General features: G+C 38.1%; 1 protein-coding gene across 1 annotated transcript; it reads right to left on the bottom strand.

Annotated features, from left to right (window-relative positions):
* Positions 1-9,878: 9,878 nt before the first annotated feature.
* Positions 9,879-20,703, bottom strand: csnk2b (casein kinase 2, beta polypeptide). The gene is made up of 7 exons (XM_041809659.1): positions 20,596-20,703; positions 19,952-20,033; positions 16,669-16,771; positions 16,101-16,216; positions 15,381-15,456; positions 14,726-14,915; positions 9,879-12,432 (listed from the first exon to the last, which is right to left on the bottom strand). The coding sequence occupies exons 2-7, from the start codon at positions 20,021-20,023 to the stop codon at positions 12,342-12,344; spliced, it is 648 nt and encodes a 215-aa protein (XP_041665593.1). The 5' UTR covers positions 20,024-20,033; positions 20,596-20,703; the 3' UTR covers positions 9,879-12,341.
* Positions 20,704-21,092: the final 389 nt, after the last annotated feature.

Below are 21,092 nucleotides of genomic sequence, written 5' to 3'. Positions count from 1 at the left end.
CAAACAACAAACTTTTCACCGCCATCGCTGCATTTATAATCCTCCTCCTCCCATCCAGAACGTCACCGTTATCCAATCAGAGGAGGTCTGGGACGTCCACGCTTAATCCTAACTCTCTCACCTAAAGAATCTACAGGTAAAGGGAAATAGCAACCTAGCAACGAGTTGAAGTTTGGAAAAGCTGGGAAACCGATGGGAATTCAGCGCGTAGGTGATTTTAACGGTATTATGCTGTATTTTCCAGGTATCACAGCAGGTGTTGTGACGGTTGTCATAAGGACTTTTGTTGCTTAGCAATTTGTTGAGAAATGGGAAATTACATTTGTTCAAGAAAAGCCCAATGTAAAGAGCTTCCTGTTGGTTATGAATAAAATACCTCTTTTTGACCTTCAAAATAAAACCCACGATTAACAGTTCATTGGTATTTTCATAGCCTGTTACCTCTACAGTGTTAATTTTGGCAGCTATTTTGAATTTAGTTTTAGTTTCTTGCTTAAAGTGATATTTAGTTTTAGCATTTATAGCTTTAGTCTGGGTTTAGTTGACAAAGACTTTTTAAAAATTCCAGTTTTAGTCAATTAAAAAAACCTTGCATTAATTTGAACTAATTAAATCAGCCAAAAATTTTAAAAAGTATGTATCTGTGCACTTTCAATACTTTGATTGATTCAAAATTTACTGATGAAAAGACTGACCTTATGCAGGGTGGAGGAATAGCATGGATTTTAAACATCCAGCAGTCCAGCACTATCACTCATTTCAGTCTTGGCAGAGTCAAGCTTGACTTATGTCGACACGCTTGTATCACTCAGCAGCCAAGGTCAAGCTCGACGGCATGTCTTTTTTATCCCTGGTGATACGCCAGGAGACTGCAATGCTTTCTGGGCCCCTGGGATGTCCACAGCATGACCAGAGGCTTGTGGCAACCCCCACCTGGACAGTACCCTAGGCTGTGCTTACTCCCCACACCCACCCCTTACTCTGCCTTTAAGGTGTGGAAGTTATTTTTTGCCATCCAGACATCCAGAGCACAACTGGGTTGTGTCAATCCTCCTTCAGGTGGCTTACGTGCCACATCTACGCCTTACTTCAGCTGAAATTTTTGGCTCCAAATGCCTATAAGTTCTGCTCAGTACTGTATATTGACAAAAAGCGGTAGGCTGAATTCGATTTATTATAAGACAACAGGAAGAGATTTTAATGAAATAAATACTTCTATCATGTGTAAAACATCAGCAAAGAGATTTAAGCCCTTAAAGCCTTTTGTATCATATTTGATACATACTCTTATGATACCTCTATCTAATCAATATGATCATAAATTACTAAAAAAAAAAAAAAAAAAAAAAAAAAAATTCTGAATACAATCTGAAAAATGATAAAAAAAAAAAAGCCCTCAAGTGGATTATCAGTTCCCAAAAATATCTAATGTATCAAATGAGACACAAAAAATATATATGTTAAATTTTATGGAAATTTGGATTTTTTTTCACTTCAGTAGAAAGTGAAATAAATATCTCACTTCCAAAAATTAAGAATTTTCTGGCTATAATTAGTGTTTTCAGGCTTTAAGGAGTTAAATGTACAACTTTGTCCACGTGGGGTGCCAAAACTACCACAAACTGATTTTTTTTACAGTATCTTTAAAAACAATATCATGTAAAGATGAAGTTTTTACAAAGCTGTATCCTTTACAATCTACACAAGATTAAAGTTTGACCAAAACACACAGTACATTTGTGTTTAAAAGGGCTAGCCTACACCAAACTGTTATAATCAACATGATCAAAAATTAACTTAAAAACCTTTGGTACACAATCTGAAAAATTATAAAAAATGTCCTCAAGTGAATTATCAATTCCCAAAAAATCCTCATGTATCAAAAGTGATGCAAAAAAATTTTTTTGAAGAAATTGGTGGTGGTGGGCTCTGATGGTAGACCAGTTGAGAACTAATAGTTCAATGCATGACATACTTTTTCATGGCTATTTTAACCAACTTTTACTTGGGTAAAAAATAATTTGGGCCGCCTACAATCCCTGCTTGTGGGATTGTTTCATGTTTATCTAAAACACAATTCAAAATCAAAGTGTACCTATTTGTATTCCTCATGGTAGAGTAGCAAACTAGCTGTCCAGTTAGCACCATAGATGAACGAAAAGGATTTCTCATTCAAAAACTTTTCCATAACTTTTTAAAACATCACAGTCATAAATTGAAAAACATGTTTGAGTTTTCTTGGAGGATGAAAAAAACAACAGAGACTCTTTTAAAGTCAGAGCGCTTAAACCCACTAGACATTCAACATCAGATCAAAGTACAGAATCTAAACTCAAATACATCAGTGCAAACTAAGTACATCAAAAACGTATTCATGTATTTAGTCAAAGCTGCCATTTTTGAACATTATTTAGGTTTATAAATATGTCATCATTGCAAATCTATAAAAAAAAAACTACTCAGAGGAAAACTTTTTTAGTGGCACAACTACACTGATGACAGCAACATAATTACTATTTTCCTCCTGGTGCAGTAACCCACTACACCTCTACTTCAGAGTGACTCAGTTCACAGATTATATACATTATCCCCGTCTCTCACAGGATGTTCAACACATGCTAACCTATACTATCTTTTCTGTGGCGCATTTGCCTTTGTCTAATGTCTCCTGTTAAACCAAGCGATACAAGAATTTCTTACAGAGCCTAATTCAGGGCTTTTGTCTCCTGTAAGTACAACAGGGCTATCTGTAAATACAGTAAAGATAAGCTCTAATATTAGTCCACAACAGCCATGGGGAACATAAAGCATACAACTGTATATTTGTCTTTTTGCATCAATAAAAAGCATAAAATATAAAAGCAAATTATTGACTCAAATGCATATTATCAGTATCTTATATTTAGTAGTTCAGCATGTTCAACATCAAGTTTAACAAGAGGATGGTTTGCTTATTTGTCTGCCTGGAAGCATTTTGTTTTTTGTGTTGTTTTCCATTTCTCCTGGCCATTCTTGAAAACCTCTTATCTCAAAAGTGCTTTGAAGGATTTTCTTAATTTTGTAGAAGTGTCCACTCTGAGTCAAGAATGACCTAAGTAGATTTAGAGTTCATAGGTCAAAGGTCAACGTCATTGGGCCAGAAGTTCATCCCTTGCTTGTAAATGCCAGCTTAAGTTAGCTTAAGTTTTGTCTGAATTGCAAGTGACTTTTAGGGAAGTCACTTAAGGCAAACTTAAACCGCAGACACAGATAAGAGCTACAGAACAAGCATAAATGTATAAATAATTAAATTATAAAAATCATAAAGGTGAACACTGACAAATATTTATCGTTCTGTTTTTGTTCTCTTTTTCTATGGTTGACTGCCTAATTTTAATAGATCTCTATTTTTTGTCATTTTCAATTGGTGAAGCTTTTTCAACTTAAACAAAAGAGCAAAAGCAGAAGACTTTGTCAATATTTCCACAATGCGCTTGAAATTTAAGAAGGACAGAGAATGCGGGCCAAGAGCTGAATATAATCCCTGCAGTTTGGTTATTTAGTACATCTGGAGCTTGTGAGTGATGTTTTTATCCAACAGTTTGTTAAACAAATTACAGAAGAAGACAACATAAGAAAACATAAATTAAGATTTTCCTCATCTGATCTAATTGGTTCAACATCTTGAATGACCAGAAACTTATTCAACCAGCAGCATGATACATTAAAACAAGGAAAAAACAAAACTAAGAGACTGTTTGGTGATTCAGAGTTACCAGCTGGATGAATGAGATGCATCAGGACAAACTCTGGCCCTGTTTATATTTTGCATCAACATCCCTTCGAGTTGGTAGCACTTAAGTACTTCAGGTCACACTTTGCATGAACGATACATCTCCTCTGATCTCTAATTTACTTGCCCTCCTCTTACGCAAAAACATCCTATTTGCATGGGTCTTGTTCTTTTTATGGCTTATTTAGGTCTGTACAGCCTCACTTAACCAGCCGTATTAGATGATCATGTGCATCACAAAATGAGGGAGAAAAGCGGTTACAGAGGCATCACTATCCTCTTTGCTAGTGGCAAGGTATTCCTGCATACTTAGAGCAGTGCAGCTGTATGCAGCGCAAATAAGCATGGCAAGATGGCTGACTACGAGAGTCTAATCTGTACAAAATGTCCTCAAAAAGCACCAGTGTGCCTTGAGGCAAGTCTAGGTGTGCTGTGGGAATTTACACAACCATACATTATTACTGCAACTGTACAACAACGTAAGTTAGTGGAACATGTTTTAAAGAGGCTGCTTTGCATGTCTATGGATATGGAATTTAACATTTTGGCTTGATCTCAGGTGTGGCTGAAAACATTAGGTCTATACAACCAAACTAATCTAGATGAAGGCATCTGGACCCCCTTCATATGCAGTCCGAGTAACTGGATATCAAATTGTATACCTATCATTTAGGATAACCACTTGATAGCCGAAAGGCCAAAATTAATGGTAATGCAAGGTATAAACAGGGTCTTTATTTACCGTCACGTAAACTTGGTGTACTCGGAACCCCTGGCTTACACCATGCATGCAAACACGGCATCAAACACTTGCTACCCACACTGCAAAGTCCCTGTAAAGTGATAGAATAATCTTCATTTTAGGTTTGTTGTATGACAGGCCACTGTGTTATGGACCACCAGGTCAAATTTCAGTCATGAAAAACGTCTCTAGGTTTATGGAATCAAGCTTCAAAATCATGAAAAATGAGGTGGTAAAATCTGCTCTGGGATGGTGTGGGCGTGTCTTTGAATAAGCTGAAGCCACGCCCACTCAGGATAAAAATGATGCTCTGAAATTTTAAAAAAGGTTTTGGATCAGAGTACAGCTGCCTGGTTCTGTGCCAGAGCAGAAAGAAGTTGGGGATTAAATTTACTGTTTTTTGATACAAATCTCTCTGTTATGATACTTTTAATGACTTATCGGTTGATAGATTTGGGAAATCTACCTCACAACAAACAAAAACAGCACGTAGCTGGCTGTAAACCTTCAACGAAGGCAGTGATATCGGCTTATAACAGAATGGTCTGTTGTAATGGTCTAATGGTCTAAATCAAAAATCCAGTCACACATAGATCTCAAGGTTTGTTTAGGTTTTTTGGGGTTTTTTTTTTGGCTGTTTGTGTTCTAAAACCAGGCCTTCTAGTTCACTTTGCAACTGGAAAACTAGCCACAAGAAAATGTGATAAAAGGCAAAAAAAAAATCATAAATAAATTACTCTTGTGAACTGAACATAAAACAAAGGATAGCATGTTTGCAATGCCATCCCTGGTCTAATATGATTACATTTGAGAGGAAACATTACATTCAGAATTAAATCTTAATTAGTTGATGGATTTGGTCTTGTACTGAATAACCACAGTAGTCCAATGTGTTATTTTAATAAGATCTAAATAATGTGCACCACTTAAATTGTATGCACCTAAGCAAGAAAGAGGTGAACTGCCACCTATGTATGTAATGTATTTACCCTTAAGAAATGGCAGTTTGTCAGTAGAGAAATTACTGTATGATTTCTGTTTGTTTCAAAGACCTGATGCTTAAAACAGTTGTTACTTCTCATTGTCAGATAACTCAGTCCTCCATACCAAAATGGTCTCTCTTGCTTGTAATAAAAAACCAAACTAAGGAAGGGAGTTGTCTGCAGGCTTTTCCTCCTATTCTGAGCTTACCAAAGGCAATGTGGTGATAAAACGTCCTTCCTTGACTTCATTTCAACATGAGACTTTGGATCTGAGCTACATTTACTGATGTAAACAAGCCTGGTCTTGCACAGCTTGTCCCCAAGCATTCTTCTGTGTGTTTGTCTCAAAGCTCATGCTAACGATCTTATAAAAGAATGACAATAGTGAATGAACAAGTGGTGTCATGCTGAGTGATTGCTGAGATTTTCACAGTTTGTCCACATCACTTACAAACTGACAGACGCTTTTTTGAGTTGGTGGGAATGTTTACTGTCTGTGTGTGTGCTGCTTAATGATTATCTCTGCATGAGACTTTAAAAATGGGGCTTCTTTTGGCTTCCTGCAGAAGTGGAGGGGGGAAAGGTTATGAAACGGCATCTTCAGAGTCATCGTTTTGAAATACTTTGCAGAGAGGGAGGCTGTTTGGGCCCGGTGAAATGCCTCTATTGTCTTGCCCACAGATCCTCTGAGTTTCTCAACGCTTGTCGCCTGGAGAAGAAGGCGTGTCGGGGAAGCCAAGCCAAACGGATCCTGATTTCTCAAGAAGAAGCAGCAAAGCCAACAGTGAAAACCTTACAATGTAAAGAAGATGATGAGCCACAAAAGGAGGGCAGTTAAAATATTTAAATAGAACCAATAAAGAGTTCATGTTTTGTTTTAAAAGATTTCAAACAGAAGTTTAAAGGTGGACATTTTGAGACTGATTGATAAAAAGTGACAATCCATCTTATTCCTAGCCCCCATGACATCTTGCATGAAGTTTGAGTGTAACTTCAACTGCCTTCTGTCACTGAATGAAGAACTGGTGCAGTGCCAATGAAAAGTCTACACCCCCTTGGATATGTAATCCTATAAATTATTTTATGAATCATTCCTTGTCAAAATATTTTGGCTTTTCTGAGAAAAAGTACTAAAAAAACCCTCTTTCATGTCAGAGTGAAAACAGATTTCTGCAAAATAATGATAATTAAATAAAAATATGTAAGATAAAATTAGTGATTGCATTCATTTTCACTCCCTTTGAAATGACTCACCCTATTCAAGAATGTAAAAGTCAATTGGTGCTAGCAGTCTCACAATTAGAGAAATGGGAATCACCTGAATGCAGTGAATGAGTCTCAAGTGATTGTAACTGGAAGGTCCAATTACTGGCTAAACAGTATTCCTAGCTACTATTACACCATGAAGACAAAAGAACACTCCAAACAACTCAGAGAAAAGGTTATTGTAAAGTATATGTCTGGGGAGGATCAAAAAAATCAAGGCATTGAACATCACCTGGAGTTCAGTTAAATCCAACATAAAGAAATGGAGGGAATATGGCACGCGTCAATCTGCCTAGGCCTAAGCCGTCCTCATAAAACTGAGTGACCATGCAAGAAGGAGACTAGTGAGAGAGGCCACCCAGACACTAATGAACTGTGAAGGAGTTACAAGTTTCGACAGTCAAAGCTTTATGGGAGAGTGGTAAAGAGAAAGCCACTGTTGAAGGAAACTCCTTAAATCTCGACTAGAGTTCACCAAAAGGCATGTGGAAGACTCCATGGTCAAGTGGAAGAAAGTGTTTTTGGCCATCAGACGATACGCTGTGTTTGACGGACACCAAACACTGCAAATCACCACAAACACACCATCCCCACTGTGAAGCATAGTGGTGGCAGCATCATGCTGTTGGGATGCTTCTCAGCTGCTGGCTCTGGAAGGCTTATAAAGGTAGAGGGTAAAATGAATGTGGCAAAATATAGAAAATTCCTGGAGGACAAACTTATTCAGTCAGGAAGAGAACCATGTCTTGGGAGAGTATTTATTTTATTGTGGCTGGACTTGAAAAGGGCTGTTCACGCCTGATCCCTGTGCAACCTGACAGAGCTTGAGAAGTTTTGCAAAAAAGAATGAAGTAATGCAGCGCCTAGATGTGAAAGTCTGATTGAGACCTATCCACACTGACTCAGTGCTGTGATTGCAGCCAAAGGTGCATCTACTAAATGCTGACTTGAAGGGGAGGATATTTATGCAGTCACTCATTTTACATTACATGTATTTATTCTGTAGAAATTTGTTTTCACTTTGAAATTAAAGATTTTTTTGGGGGGGAGGTAAAATAAGCCAAAGTATATTGACCATGATTCGTTTACAAAAATTAATAAAAGGGTCAAATATCCAAGGGGGTGAATACTTTTTATAGGCACTGTAATTTTTAGTAGCTATACTATTTGAAATGTAGTTTTTACACAAGACTTTTTTATTCTGGATAAAGGACCAGAACTGGGTGAGAAGAGTAGTAAACGTTTCTGTATGTTGTTGTATTTTCACCCTTAGAGTATTTTTTGATCATCTATTGTTATTGTGTATCTTTTAATTCGTGTATTTTTTCCACTAGGTTTTAGTTTTAAGATTTTTAATGTCTGAAGAGTTTTAAAGTTAAATAAATGCTGTTCTCTAATAAAAATAATAGGGATTATAATTTTTGCCTTAATGGAGCAGCCCTATCCTCCAGACTCACAAACAACTACACTGTGAATATGCCATCATGCTAAAAGGGTTATTCTCGGTCATTTATTGAAATAAAATCCATGCAGTGAATGACACAGAATTTAAGAGGGAAAACCCAAACTCTATGGCAAGGAACTTTCCAACTGAAAAAGTATTTTCCCAACAGCCAAAGCTACACAAGAGCAGCATAAAAATAAGGTTAATGTCCTGCAGTGGCCCTGGCAGGGCCATGAAATCAGCCCAGCTGAAAATTTGTGGCAGTCTGACAGGCTGAGCAAGGAGGGTAGGAAAAAAATCTCAGCATCTTGATTTGCAAAAACTGTAGAGACAAACTTAATCTGTACACTTTGCCAAAAGTTTGACCTTTAAATACTAATAAAACAAGCATTTTCCTGTGGTGAAGACTTTCTGTAGTAACTGTAAGAGACAGAATGATGCCAATCATCAGCTTGTTAGACTTTAAAGGAGTCTCCCAGAATATAAAACCAACTCTAGCTAAGACTGAAGCACCATTTGTGGAGAGCAAAGCCATATTTTAAATCAAGAAAACATATTTGGAGTGCGTTTCAGGGTGTGGTCTAAGTCTTAGTGGCAGACATTTTTCCTTTATAGTTGAATCATCCGTAAGGAGGCAACCCAAAGAAATCCAAGAGTGGGAAATGGTGCAACATGTCCTCTGGGTGTGGCAAAGCAGAGGCTGAACATTTGACTGCAGTTTGAGCACTGACATGATTCTTGCTCTGCAAACAGCATTAGGAGTGCTCAGCTGAAACATTTTGTGGCCTTCTTTTTAGCTGTAACATTGGTGATTTTTTCATGATGATTGATGGAGTAAAATCAGAACATTAGGAGACATACAGTACACCTACTGTAAAAAAGACATTCCTGTTCTTTACGTTGAAAGGAGTTGCTGAAATAAGCTGGGAGGAGGTACAGGAGCAGGGCAGGTCCTGAGCTGTGGTTTGAGGTTATCCTGAGTCATGAAGGAACCTCCTCCTCTGCTCCCTCTGGAAAAACTGACAGGGTACAGCCACATGAAGACAACTCAGCCCTGCCAGTCATTTTAGCCAAAGACAGCTGCCGTGCAGAGAAGAAAAACAGCTTTGATGAGTCATACATAAAGAAGGCATGCCATTATGTTTGTCTCAAGGTGTCTGCCGTACTTAATTGCTCAAATCCAATATAAGAGCAGCATATTTTCAAATTAAAGCTGTATTTTGCTCATTTGGAATCTCCATTTTTTTCCTTTCATGTATCAAAAGACCAAAAAATGCTAATTCAGGAGTAATTACACAAGCCTGACTGAGGTCTTATGATCATGTTGATTCTGTTAACACTGTATTAGTCTGTTTTGTGTTGGTGCATGCTTCATTGCTACTGCTGTTACTCAGAGTCATGTGAAATGTCCCTGACACCACACCCAGAAGTCAGGCAACCATCTTTACCTCAGGAAAACACCACAGGAAATCCTCTCAAACACACAAGAATTTCTCTATATGTCAACGCAGTGGGTTTAAAATACTTTGTGTGCAATATTATCCTTATCTTAGCAAAAACATGTAAAAAAATTGCCTTTAAGGGAACTAAAGGTGTAAAATCAAGCTCTCTGCTGACATATGGTGGCAGAAGAGTGGTACTGCAGTCTGACAAAATAAAATGAACAAAAGATTATGAAAAGAAAATAGAAGTTTATTGAGAATTCTGAATCCTGCTCACCCTCCAACAGTAGCAGAAAGACAATGACAAACAGACAAACATTAGTTAAAATCTGGACACATAAATACCTTTTTTCTCTTGTATCATGAAATAAAAAAACTGTTCCAGTCACACTGAAGAAAAGAGGGCAGGGAGATGGGACAGATGTGTTTCTCTGTCCCATAAGAGAAAAAAAAGTGGCTGGTGGTCTGTCTGTCTCTAAACGTGTACATAAATAAGGAGACTGTGCTGTGGAGAAACAGCAGGAGGATCAGTGCAGTGGTGGAGTGAGCTCAAGGATTCAGATTGTCTAAATTCCTTTTTCTCTGAGTGTCCTCCATTTTAACGTTGACATTTTGGGAAATAGTTGCTTATTTAGGCAGCAAGGTAGATAAAATGACAGCTTGTATCTTTGTATTATCTATAACAAAAAACACACATAGCAGTCAGTCAGAGCAGAAGAGCTAAGCATAAAAAGGTTTGACACATGGGAAGACATCTTGCTTTATGTTGTTTAAAAATGGAAGGTAAAAGCAGCTTTATGTGATGCTAAGGATGGCAAAGATGAACACTTCTTGGATGAAACCAGGAGTTAAAATCTGGCACACACTACTCGATAACCGTGCAGTTTATTGGCCCGATTCCCCTCTTCCAACCAAAGTCTGTAAAAGCTTCGTTAAGAGTGATCTTTCCCTCTCTGATTTGCTAGGAGGAAGATCAGAAATGCTCCAACTCGAGATCCAAACCAAACATGTCCACTATTCATGGTCCGAAAGCTGGTTGTGTGGTTGGACCACTGAGGACAAACTAGCATGAATAAATGGAGCAGTAGCCAACTGGGTAGCGAGCTGACTATAGGATGAAGCACAGCAAACACAGCCATTGCCACACTGGCAAACATAAGCATGGATGTCAAAAATAGGGGATAAACTTGTTGATTCTACACAAAGTGTCCAGTAAAACTTACAACAATGGAAGGGATCTGGACTGAAACTGCTACAGAAATTGATGTAGCTAGCCACATTAGCTTGTTTACTACAAATTCAAGTTTGACCACACTAAATGGAGTTTTGAGAACGGGACTGGTTATCTGTGAACAGCTTCTGTAGGTGTGGTGTGACGTTTCATTCATCTTTTTCCTTTCCACACAGAATAAGAATGTGTCTCACATTACAAAAAAAGATCAGCTATGATTTCAAAACAATATTTTAGTGTGTACCAGGCTTTACTCTCCCCTTTTTGCACCATCTTTGTTATTTGTACAAAAAAGTAAAACATGTTGCATGTATAAGGAAATTGCTACCTTAAACGGAATCAGGCCAGCTGTTTTCCCATTTTTAACCTTGATGTTATCGCTAGCTCACAAGAATCTTACAAAGGTGACTTTTTTTTAATCTATACTCCTGTTGAAAGCATTACAATATATTTCCCAAAATGTCAAACTATTACTTTACGGGAGATAAAGCTACAGAGGGCAGGGGTTGACAATACAAACGCAGATGCAGCAGTGTAGCTGCTCTGAGAAACTTATATTTCACTTGTTTTCTGTTAAAGACAGTTGTTTGACACACGCACAGACAGCTGGAAACATGACACAGGCTGATTACAATTGTCTGAAATTCATGTTAGATTCATCGACTTCTACATAATGACCTCTAACAGCAGAAAATACTAAGATATAAACAAGTGTACCTCTTGAAAAAACCAAACAATCTATGTGTTTTCTCTGACTCTTAAGGCAAATTCAACAAAATGCTTGGACAAAATATCAGAAAATATGAGGAACCAAATTCTGTGGGGAACATATCAGTCCAAACTGTCTTTGCGGGTGCCAGCCTGAGTGTGCATGCATTTGGGGGGGGGGGGGGGGGGGGGGGTTGGTTAATGGGGTTTTTAATGAAGGAGGGTTTACCACCACTTTTTACCAAACTGTGCCAAATACAGAGAACACAGAGCCAGAACTTAAAAAATCGACTCGTTAATGTCCCTTTCTTCAACTTTCAGTCTTACATCTGCAAACAAAAAGCCTGTCACTGATTATATAATGTCTCATCAGTGTGCTTTAATGTGAGTGAATCGTCTAATCCCGTTTTGTTCAGCTTCATCTCGTCTCCCCTCCTGTTTTTGGCACTGATAAGTTTGGTAAGATACGTGCATGGATTCCCAAGTGTGTGGCAGAATTTGTGTTTAAATGTGTGTTTCTATGTTCAAGATAATGGCTGTGCGTCTTTTTCATGTTGCTCTCACACTCAAAAATCCTTACACTTTCATTTGCCCTAATCTAAACCAAAATAATACAGTCTTCAATCTGGGGAGGGGGCATCTGGAAAGCTTTGCAAAGTGCAGGTGACCCCTCCCCTTCTGATGATAACTCTTTCCTCTCTTTGCTTTTACGAATCTTCCTCCTCTTCTTCCTCCACCTAAATCCTGGACGCTCTAGCGGATGGCCTTGACAGGGCTCTTGAAGCTGGAGGCAGCTTGCAGCTGCAGCTGGTAGGCCATGGGATGGATCTTGAACCCATACAGCCTGAGGAGAAGCGAAGAACATTGTGAGCTTTCCAGTGTTTAAGTAGCAAAAGCTGCAAAGATGAACCTCAAATAAAATGACATGATGTGACAAAACATGCACACTCAAATTAATGAGGGCTTTCACGTTGTCATCATGGGTGTGTTTGCTTTCAGGGAGAGTGCTTTAGTATGATTTTAAGCACTGTCTGTTCCGATCACACCACCCAGACTGTGACAGGATCTGTAAACTCTCAGCTGTAAAAAGATTACAGGTAAGAATAGAGGGCGAAGCTGGAGGAGGATGTGGATGACATTTGTCTTTTATGTCCTAAGAGATCCCAGTTGAGATGACTCAGCCGCCAGTATTATTCACTCAATTAAATCGAATTATGATAAAATAACAAGGAGTAGCCACACAGCACATGATGATTATGAGTCCCATTGGTTTTCTGAGCACCCTTTGTAGCAGTGACACCAAATATCTTTACATGTATACATGTCCGTATTGTCTATAGAAGTAGAATTATGTATTACGTGAGGTTTCAAGATCATATGTGACAGAACAGTTCAGCCTCATAAATGTAAGATATGGACAGAATAGCACAAATAAAAACAGATCATCAATTGCCTTCAGCTGGGTGTATAATGTGCAATTTTCAGCCTATTCAGTTATTAATTTTGAGTCACACGACTTATTTGGAATTCCGACCAACTTTCAGCCTGATCGTGCCTTGGTTTGTCGTGCAGTGCACAGGGAGACACGACTGCCGCCTTCGATGCACCAGCTGCTCCTGACTGGTCAGACAGATTTCTGGCATGTTTGATATTTTGGTTGTAGAACTACACACACTCCCACAATGAGAGCAGAACCACAAGCGGATTGCCCAATTTGTGGGAAAGGAAACTGACTTTTCGGTGTTTTAATAGTAACTTTTTTCTGCATTCTCCAACCAGGGCAAAGCATGACTGTATTGGTTAATGCAGAGCAAAACTGTAAGAGACAAGGCTCCAGAAAAACATGAGATTAAATAGGACATTGCTGGTTTTGGGCAGCAGGAAAGCAGGAACAAAAGAATGGAAGGATTGTGTGTCAACAAACTGTCAGGAAATATCAAAAAACACAAAACTAGCTGTGAAAGAAGTGTGGCAAAAACAGAGAGATGTGTTTCTATTCCACTTAAGACCATCAGTGAAATTGGATAAAATAATTTTGAACCAGACTACAAGGCCATCCATAAGCTAAGATAAAGAGGAGAACTTTCTGGGGCCCAGCTAAAGTAGGGGCCCATGGAGGTCAGCAAAATCATGGTCAACTATAAAGTTATGCTGGTACATAAAATTTTTCATTTCTTTCCTGAATAACTACTCTTATCAAAGCATCAAAAACGAATATTATTTATTTATGCTGTAGTACAATAAAGCCTATTTAAAAATAATTTTCTTAAAACAGAATGACCTTTTTCATTAGTAATGTTAACATTGGGGATGGGCACACTGAAAAAGCTGAGACAACTTTAATGTAAACATAAAAATAACTGTGAAAAGATGCAAAAAATGGCAAAAAAGGTGCAAAAAGCAGCCAAAAGAAGTGGAAAAAATGGGAGAAAAGTGGTGAAAAAGTAGCACTGATAAATAATTCCAATATATATATGTATTGATCCAATGCACATGCACTGATACAATAAAAAAAAAAAAAAGACTGGAGGGTGTCCTGGAGGGCACGTTCACTGGGTTTTTCAGGGGCCCTGCCAATTCTGTGGGCAGAACTGCCAGACTATGATACAGTTATGGCACAGCCTGTGGAGCTAGTGTATTGGATAAGCTGCGTTTGGGTCGGATTTTAAAAACAAAATGACCACAAGAGCAGGACGCCTCTTTTACTTGAAGCGATGTTTTTATAACGCAACAAGTCGAGAAAGGTTCTTAAACGTGGTCAAAGGTTAAACTTGGGGCTTCATCAGTCTTAGATCTTATCTGTGGAGGACTTTAAGTCACAATATTATGATGACAGAGGCGCTTTGTGATGGATTGTCAGCTACTAAAGTAATATACAATGTCCATCTAGAAGTGAAAACAGTTCAGATTATTTTGGGGGTCTTTTTTCCTTTACTGGATATGGGGAAGACATGCACCGAACCGTGCCAGGATTGGGATTCAGACATGCAAACAGTATTGAGGACTGCAGCCTCTGTATATAATAATAACAACAGCACTAACAACAAAAATAATAACAATAGTAACATGGTAGTCTGCTCTAACAACTGAGCTAAAACAGCATTTCAGGAGAAAACAGTTCAACCTGTTGCACTCACCTTGGTACAAACTGGTTAGCGGGCCTCTTGGGCCTGTATTCAGGATGAACCATAAAGAGCATGTGGGGGAAGCCAGTGCCAAAGTACGCTCCATCTGTGTGGTGGTGCCTGGAGGACTTGGGTGTATAGACGTCCATACATTTAGGACAGTAGAGCTTCACCATGGCCTCTCCTGGGATGTCTGACAATCCTGTGAAAAACAGAACATGTGTTCGATACGAACTTAAACCTTATTTATGTTTTATAGACATAGTACAGACCATGGTGTAACTCATTGCCTGTGTAAGACACCAGCACAATGATATACAAAGACAGGAACATTTCATATATTGCTAGATTTTTGTTTTATATAATAAATTATTACTTTCTTATTTAAGTGCTTCTTTTATCTTGGAAATATAACAAAAAAATGTAACATTTCCCAAGAGCTTTTGTTCCTATTTCCATCAATCTTCATGGAGAGAATCAATCTAAGAATACCCCAAAAAAAGAGAATTCCTCAATAATCATTTTTATACGCAAGACATTATACATGTAAACCAGAGCATATACACATCTATCACCTGCACTGTTCTGTTTATTCAGTGTTGAGCAAAATATGAGTAGATTTTTATGTATTTAAGAGCTAAATTTTTGCATTCATCTTTTTACTCACCAATAGGGAGCATAGGCTGATTCTCACAATAAACCCGGGGGCAGTAGCCAAAATCTCCTTGTTGATATTTCTCCAGCTGCAAAATGGACATGAAATTATCAACTCATGAAGAATGGGATTATGGGTTGCAAAATAATCTCATAATGCTCTTCTAAGATGAGAGTTCATGAAGGCTGCAACACACGGACAAATACTCTGAGCACAAAAATCCCTTGGGCAAATTTTTAACATTTGTGCAACTACAAAAAGATTACAGGGTCATAATATTATTCTGGGCATAAATAGCCTCCAAATATTGAGGTTTGTATGCTATTTAAGGTAAAATGTCTCTTACAGTTAGGTAGAGACAGCCGTAGAATATAGGGTTGTATGACAAAAATGGTTCTCCTTTATAAAACCTTTAAATGAAATCAAATCAGCGTTACTCGTCTGTTACTTAACACAACTAAATACGTAAGATACAAAACTTAACAGCTTTAATACTATAAATCTTCTTGCACAGAGAGTCAGATGAGGTTTACAGATGCTGTGTCGGACAGCTCTTTGTTTTCATAGATGGTATTGTACTCAAGTGTAGCCAAGGTTTATATACATCTTTTGCTTGTGATAATTGACTCAAAGTAAGTAATTTTCTGCCCCATAAAGACAGCGATAATAGAAAAACAGCTTCAACAATGCAGACGGGACGGTGGATATTTTGCTGATGCAGCTGGCTCCTACCATCTGTGCAATGCCTCTGTTAGTAAGGATGTAGCGTGCGTGGATGAGGCCATACAGCATCTCAGCCGCCTGCTCGATCAGGTCGCTCTGGTTGGGATTGTCCTCAAGCTCCTCATCTGGTCACAGAGAGGAAACAGAGAATGTTACTGAGACATATTTTACAAAAAGACAGGAAAGACCAAAAATAAAACAGAGAGACAGAGGGAGCTCTTTGAAATGAAAAAAGATCTGAGGTGTCTTAGCTGGCTAATCACATATGAAGAGAGTTGACATCAAATGCTCTCTTTTATTTGTATTTACAAGATGAAAGTTGCCACAAAACTCCAGATGACACATTAAACCCAGCAGTCAGAAAGGCAAACATTAGCCAAATGAGTAAAACACCTACAGCTCATTTACTTTTTGATCTACGTTACACCAGTCAGCTCATAAATGATGCTTCAGATCAGCACCCTGTGCTTATTTCTGTATTATGTTTCTTCTGCTCATATTATTGACGGCATCCAGTGTTTCAACTGGTTAAATGCCCAATATTTAGGTTATGTGTGAATCAGACGGATGCACTGACCTGGTTCAAGGTCCAGGATCATGTCTAAGGCCTGGCGATAGTGGGGAACCTGCTCATTGAGCCCCGTCAGGTTGAACTTGTCCTGGATGTAGTCCTCATCCACCTAAGGAAGGAGTAATGAGATGTAAACAGTGTTTATACACAGCCTCGTAGAACTTAGCTTCACATTATCTTAAAGATTTGGTGCAAATCTGTACAGTTTATCAGTGTGGTTAGTCTTCCTGTTTATACAGAAAAAATAACAAATGCCTTTAAAAAAGTTTATAATCAAGAGCCACAAATTTTAAATAGAGTACGATCTCTTAAGGGTTAGTTTTTTTTTTTTAATTTTCAGGCTTCTTTCCTTTTAAAAAATGTTCATAGGACAGCTGAAGAGAGACAGGAAATTTGGGGAGTATGTGAGGAAGGCAAGCACCAGGACCAGGAATCGATTCTGAGACCAGTGGGTTGAGGACTATAGCCCATGTTTATGGGCACCTGCTCTACACACTGAGCCAAACCAGGGCCCACTTAAGTTAAGTATTAACACATGTGATGCAAGTCATTTCAAACACACTGACAATATCATTGAAATACAAATTCACAAGATACACCATAAGAACTTTCCTGGCTTTTAAAACTGTGTCAAAGAAGTGTTAAGACCACGATTTAGTGAGATTTATGATGTCTCATTTGCACTTACAGTGCTGTGAAAAAGTATTTGCCCCCTTTCTGATACCTGATTTTTTTGCTTTTTTATCACACTTAAATGTTTCGGATCATCAAACCAAGTTTGATATCTCACAGAGACAACCCAAGTTAATACAAAATGCAGTTTCTAAATGATGATTTTACTTATTAAGGGGAAAAAAATCCAAAACTATCAGGCCCTATGTGAGAAAGTAATAGCCCCTCTTGTTAAATAATGAGTAAACTGTGATTAACCGCAGTTCTTGGAAAGCTGAGCTCAATTTCACTGGCCACACCCCGGCCAGGTTACCGCCAGATTTGTTGAAATTCTAGAACAAATGAAAAACAAAGTGATTGAAATCTATCAGTCTGGAAAAAGGTTACAAAGCCATTTTCAAGTCTTTGGGACTCCAGCGAACTACAGTCAGAGCCATTACCCACAAATGGAGAAAACTTGGAACAGTGAGGAACCTTTCCAGGAGTGGTTGGCCAATCATAATTACTCCAACAGTGCAACGATGGCTCATCCAGGAGGTCACATGAGATCCTAGAATGACATCCGAAGACCTGTAGGCCACACTGGCCTCAGTTAAGGTCAGAGTTTATGACTCAACCATAAGAAAGACATTGGGCAAAAATGGCATCATGGGAGAGTTCCAAGGCCAAAACCACTGATGACAAAAAGGCTCGTCTCACATTCGCCAGGAAACATCTTGATGATCCCCAAGACTTTTGGAGAAATATTCTGTGGACTGGCGAGACAAAAGTTTAAACGTTTTGGATGGTGTGTGGCCCGTTACATCTGGAGTAGAAATAACACAGCATTTGATAAAAAGAACATCATGCCAGCAGTCAAACATGCTGGTGGCAGTGTGATGGTCTGGGGCTGCTTTGCTGCTTCAGGACCTGGACCAATTGCTGTAATTGATGGAGTTCATGCTCGAAAACCCTCCAATATGGCTGAGTTAAAACAATACTGCAAAGAAGAGTGGGCCAAAAGTCCTCCACAGTGATGAGAAAGACTCATCCCAGGTTATTGCAAAGACTTGATTTCAGTTATTGCTGCCAAGGGAGCACAACCAGTTATTAGGTTCAGGGGGTAATTACCTTTTCACAAAGGGCCAGATAGGTTTGGATTATTTTTTCCCTTAATAAATAAAATCATCATTTAGAAACTGCATTTTGTATTAACTTGGGTTGTCTTTGTGAGATATCAAAATTGGTTTGATGATCTGAAACATTTAAGTGTGATAAAAATGCAAAAAAAATCAAGAATCAGAAAGGGGGCAAATACTTTTTCACGGAACTGTATATTCTACAGCCAAAGGTTGCCATGACACTACATCAGTGGCTCGCAATTTTTTCTGCTGTTGTCTCAACCAAGACAATAACTAAATCCAAGCTGGACACTGAAAATGAACAGAGTGGCAGTCTCACAGCTGCACCCAAGACCACAGAAAATCTGCAGCACCAAATAAGCCCATGATAGTCACTGAAGACACTGCAGGACTGAGAGTATAAATCTTAAAGATGTTCATCAATTTTCTATTTTCAGGGAATTATTCATCTTCAGAGAGTCAGACTTTCCAAACTCTGTGTAAGGCAATGGTTGTTATTTATAAGAAAAGTTTGAGTTTTTAGGTCACACAGTTGTACAATATTGTTTTGCCAAAAATCAACCAAGCCTTGGCTTTTAATTCAAAGCCCCAAATTTCATTCGATGGAAATGTCAAAAATCATGGGAGATATTCATGCAGGGCCTGAAACAAGGTTTACAGTCCAAGATCAGAACTAGCTCAGGGATGCAGGTTATTGGATTTCTACCGATATCTTAAGCGAAGAAAATTGTAAAGCTTCGTTTTAGATACTCACACGCATACAGATATTTAAGTGTAGTTCAGACCTAACACTTCATTCCTTTTAACATACTTCAAAATTTAAATATGAACAAAGAAACAAACTTGAGACCTTAAAGCACACTTTTAAGTTTAAAGAATAAGTAAGAACAAGAAAAAGACCTTAACTGACATAGGTTTGTTGGTCAGGCCTAAAACTGCACAATGCAAGGCCAAAATGTATACTTGATATATGCTGATATTCACAGCCAAAATATGGGTTCAAATGTAGCTGACAATTTGATATCTGAAAATACCAGTAATTTCAGTCGATACAGATATCAGGTAAATAATATTGTGCATTCCTAAACTAGCTGACTGTGTTCTATATGTACAGTTAAAATAATTTGGGATAAGAATACAACAATTATGAGTTTTTTTTTTATTTATATTATCAACTAAACAATAAATCAGTGCAACTGTTTCAGCTATGAACGTCAATAGTAAATGAATAATGCTTTGTTTAATTTTTCCCAGATTGATTTAAGATGTCCATATTTGTGGCAATTTTGAATCTTATTCCAAAGAACTTATACATCCCTAAAGTAATATTAAGATGCATTTCAGCATGGTTGATAAAACATTGTACTAGGTTTCACTAATCTGGATGTTCAGATTATTTAACTTTTGCTGAATTATTACAACACAGGCCTTTACTTGAATCACATTGTAATGCAAACCACATGGAAGTGGACCAAGCAGAGATTAAACCAGCTCACCTCACAGAAAAACTCGTTCCCCCTGAGCCCACAGAACCAGGAGATCCATGATACTTCTTCTGAACTGCTCATCTTTGAAGACCTTTCAAAGAAAGTTAAAACAGTTATAATCCTGAAAAAAATTAGCTATATTAACCCTCTATTTAAACTCTCTGATATAACTCCTAGAGCCAGCTTCATACCCCTGTGTATATGTCTAGTGACTTCGCCATAACTGTGTTTAATGTGAAGAAATACTGTGAGTTTGAAAAGACTTCTGACATATCAGTGGTTATAAGCCGACACTGAATCAGGCAAAGCTAACTGGCTAGCTAGCTAACGCTGATTTTTTCCACCCCTTTAAGTTTGATAAACTTACTATCTCAGTTCCAGTCGCACTCTTTAAATCCGCCAAAATGTGCTCAACATATGTTTATTCAACCTTGGATTAAAAACTGCGGTTTAAAGCAACAACCAACGGTTAATTTGGCAGACATTAGCCTGCTGAGCTCAGCTCTGCTAACGGCTAGCGCCTAAACAGAGATACAATATGGCGCACCGTTTGAAAACAGGCCTTATGACAATTTTAAGATGTTTACGGAGCTCTCTCTGCTGGGATGTGTACTTATCTTACTTCTGTTACGTTAAAGATTTGACCAACTTACCCAGCTTTCTACTTTTATTATCGTGAAAATTCCGACAGGCCAAAATTGAGCAATCTCACCGGTGTAAATAAGATGGACACCACCTCCCTGCTCACCCTCTAGGTTACGTTCTTCCTCTTCCTCCGGAGGGTCGTTGGTAGGAGCGTACCGCTTGATTACGCTGTGCTGCCCTCTACCGTGTAAAGTCTAAAAAAGCTGAATTGTTCTAGCCGGTTTGTATTCTAAAGGTAAGAATATGTGCATCATACTGTATCCAAATAATCTCAAATAATGTTGGAACTTTAACTTTATTGTCATAAGATTCAACTATTCTATTTTAATATAGCTTGTTTGTAATCACATAATCCAGAATGGATCTAATGACAATAGTTGCCAACATTTATAGATGTTAGAATAATGTGTGATGTTCACACAACATATGTCAAAACTACAAATTTTTTACTTTCTACTAGCATACTTTTTAATTTTTAGGTTGCATGGTTCTTTATGAAAAATTC

Source organism: Cheilinus undulatus, linkage group 16 (genome assembly GCF_018320785.1).
Source record: "Cheilinus undulatus linkage group 16, ASM1832078v1, whole genome shotgun sequence".
NCBI classification, from domain to species: Eukaryota; Metazoa; Chordata; class Actinopteri; order Labriformes; family Labridae; genus Cheilinus; species Cheilinus undulatus.
This window is presented reverse-complemented; position numbering and strand designations above follow the sequence as displayed.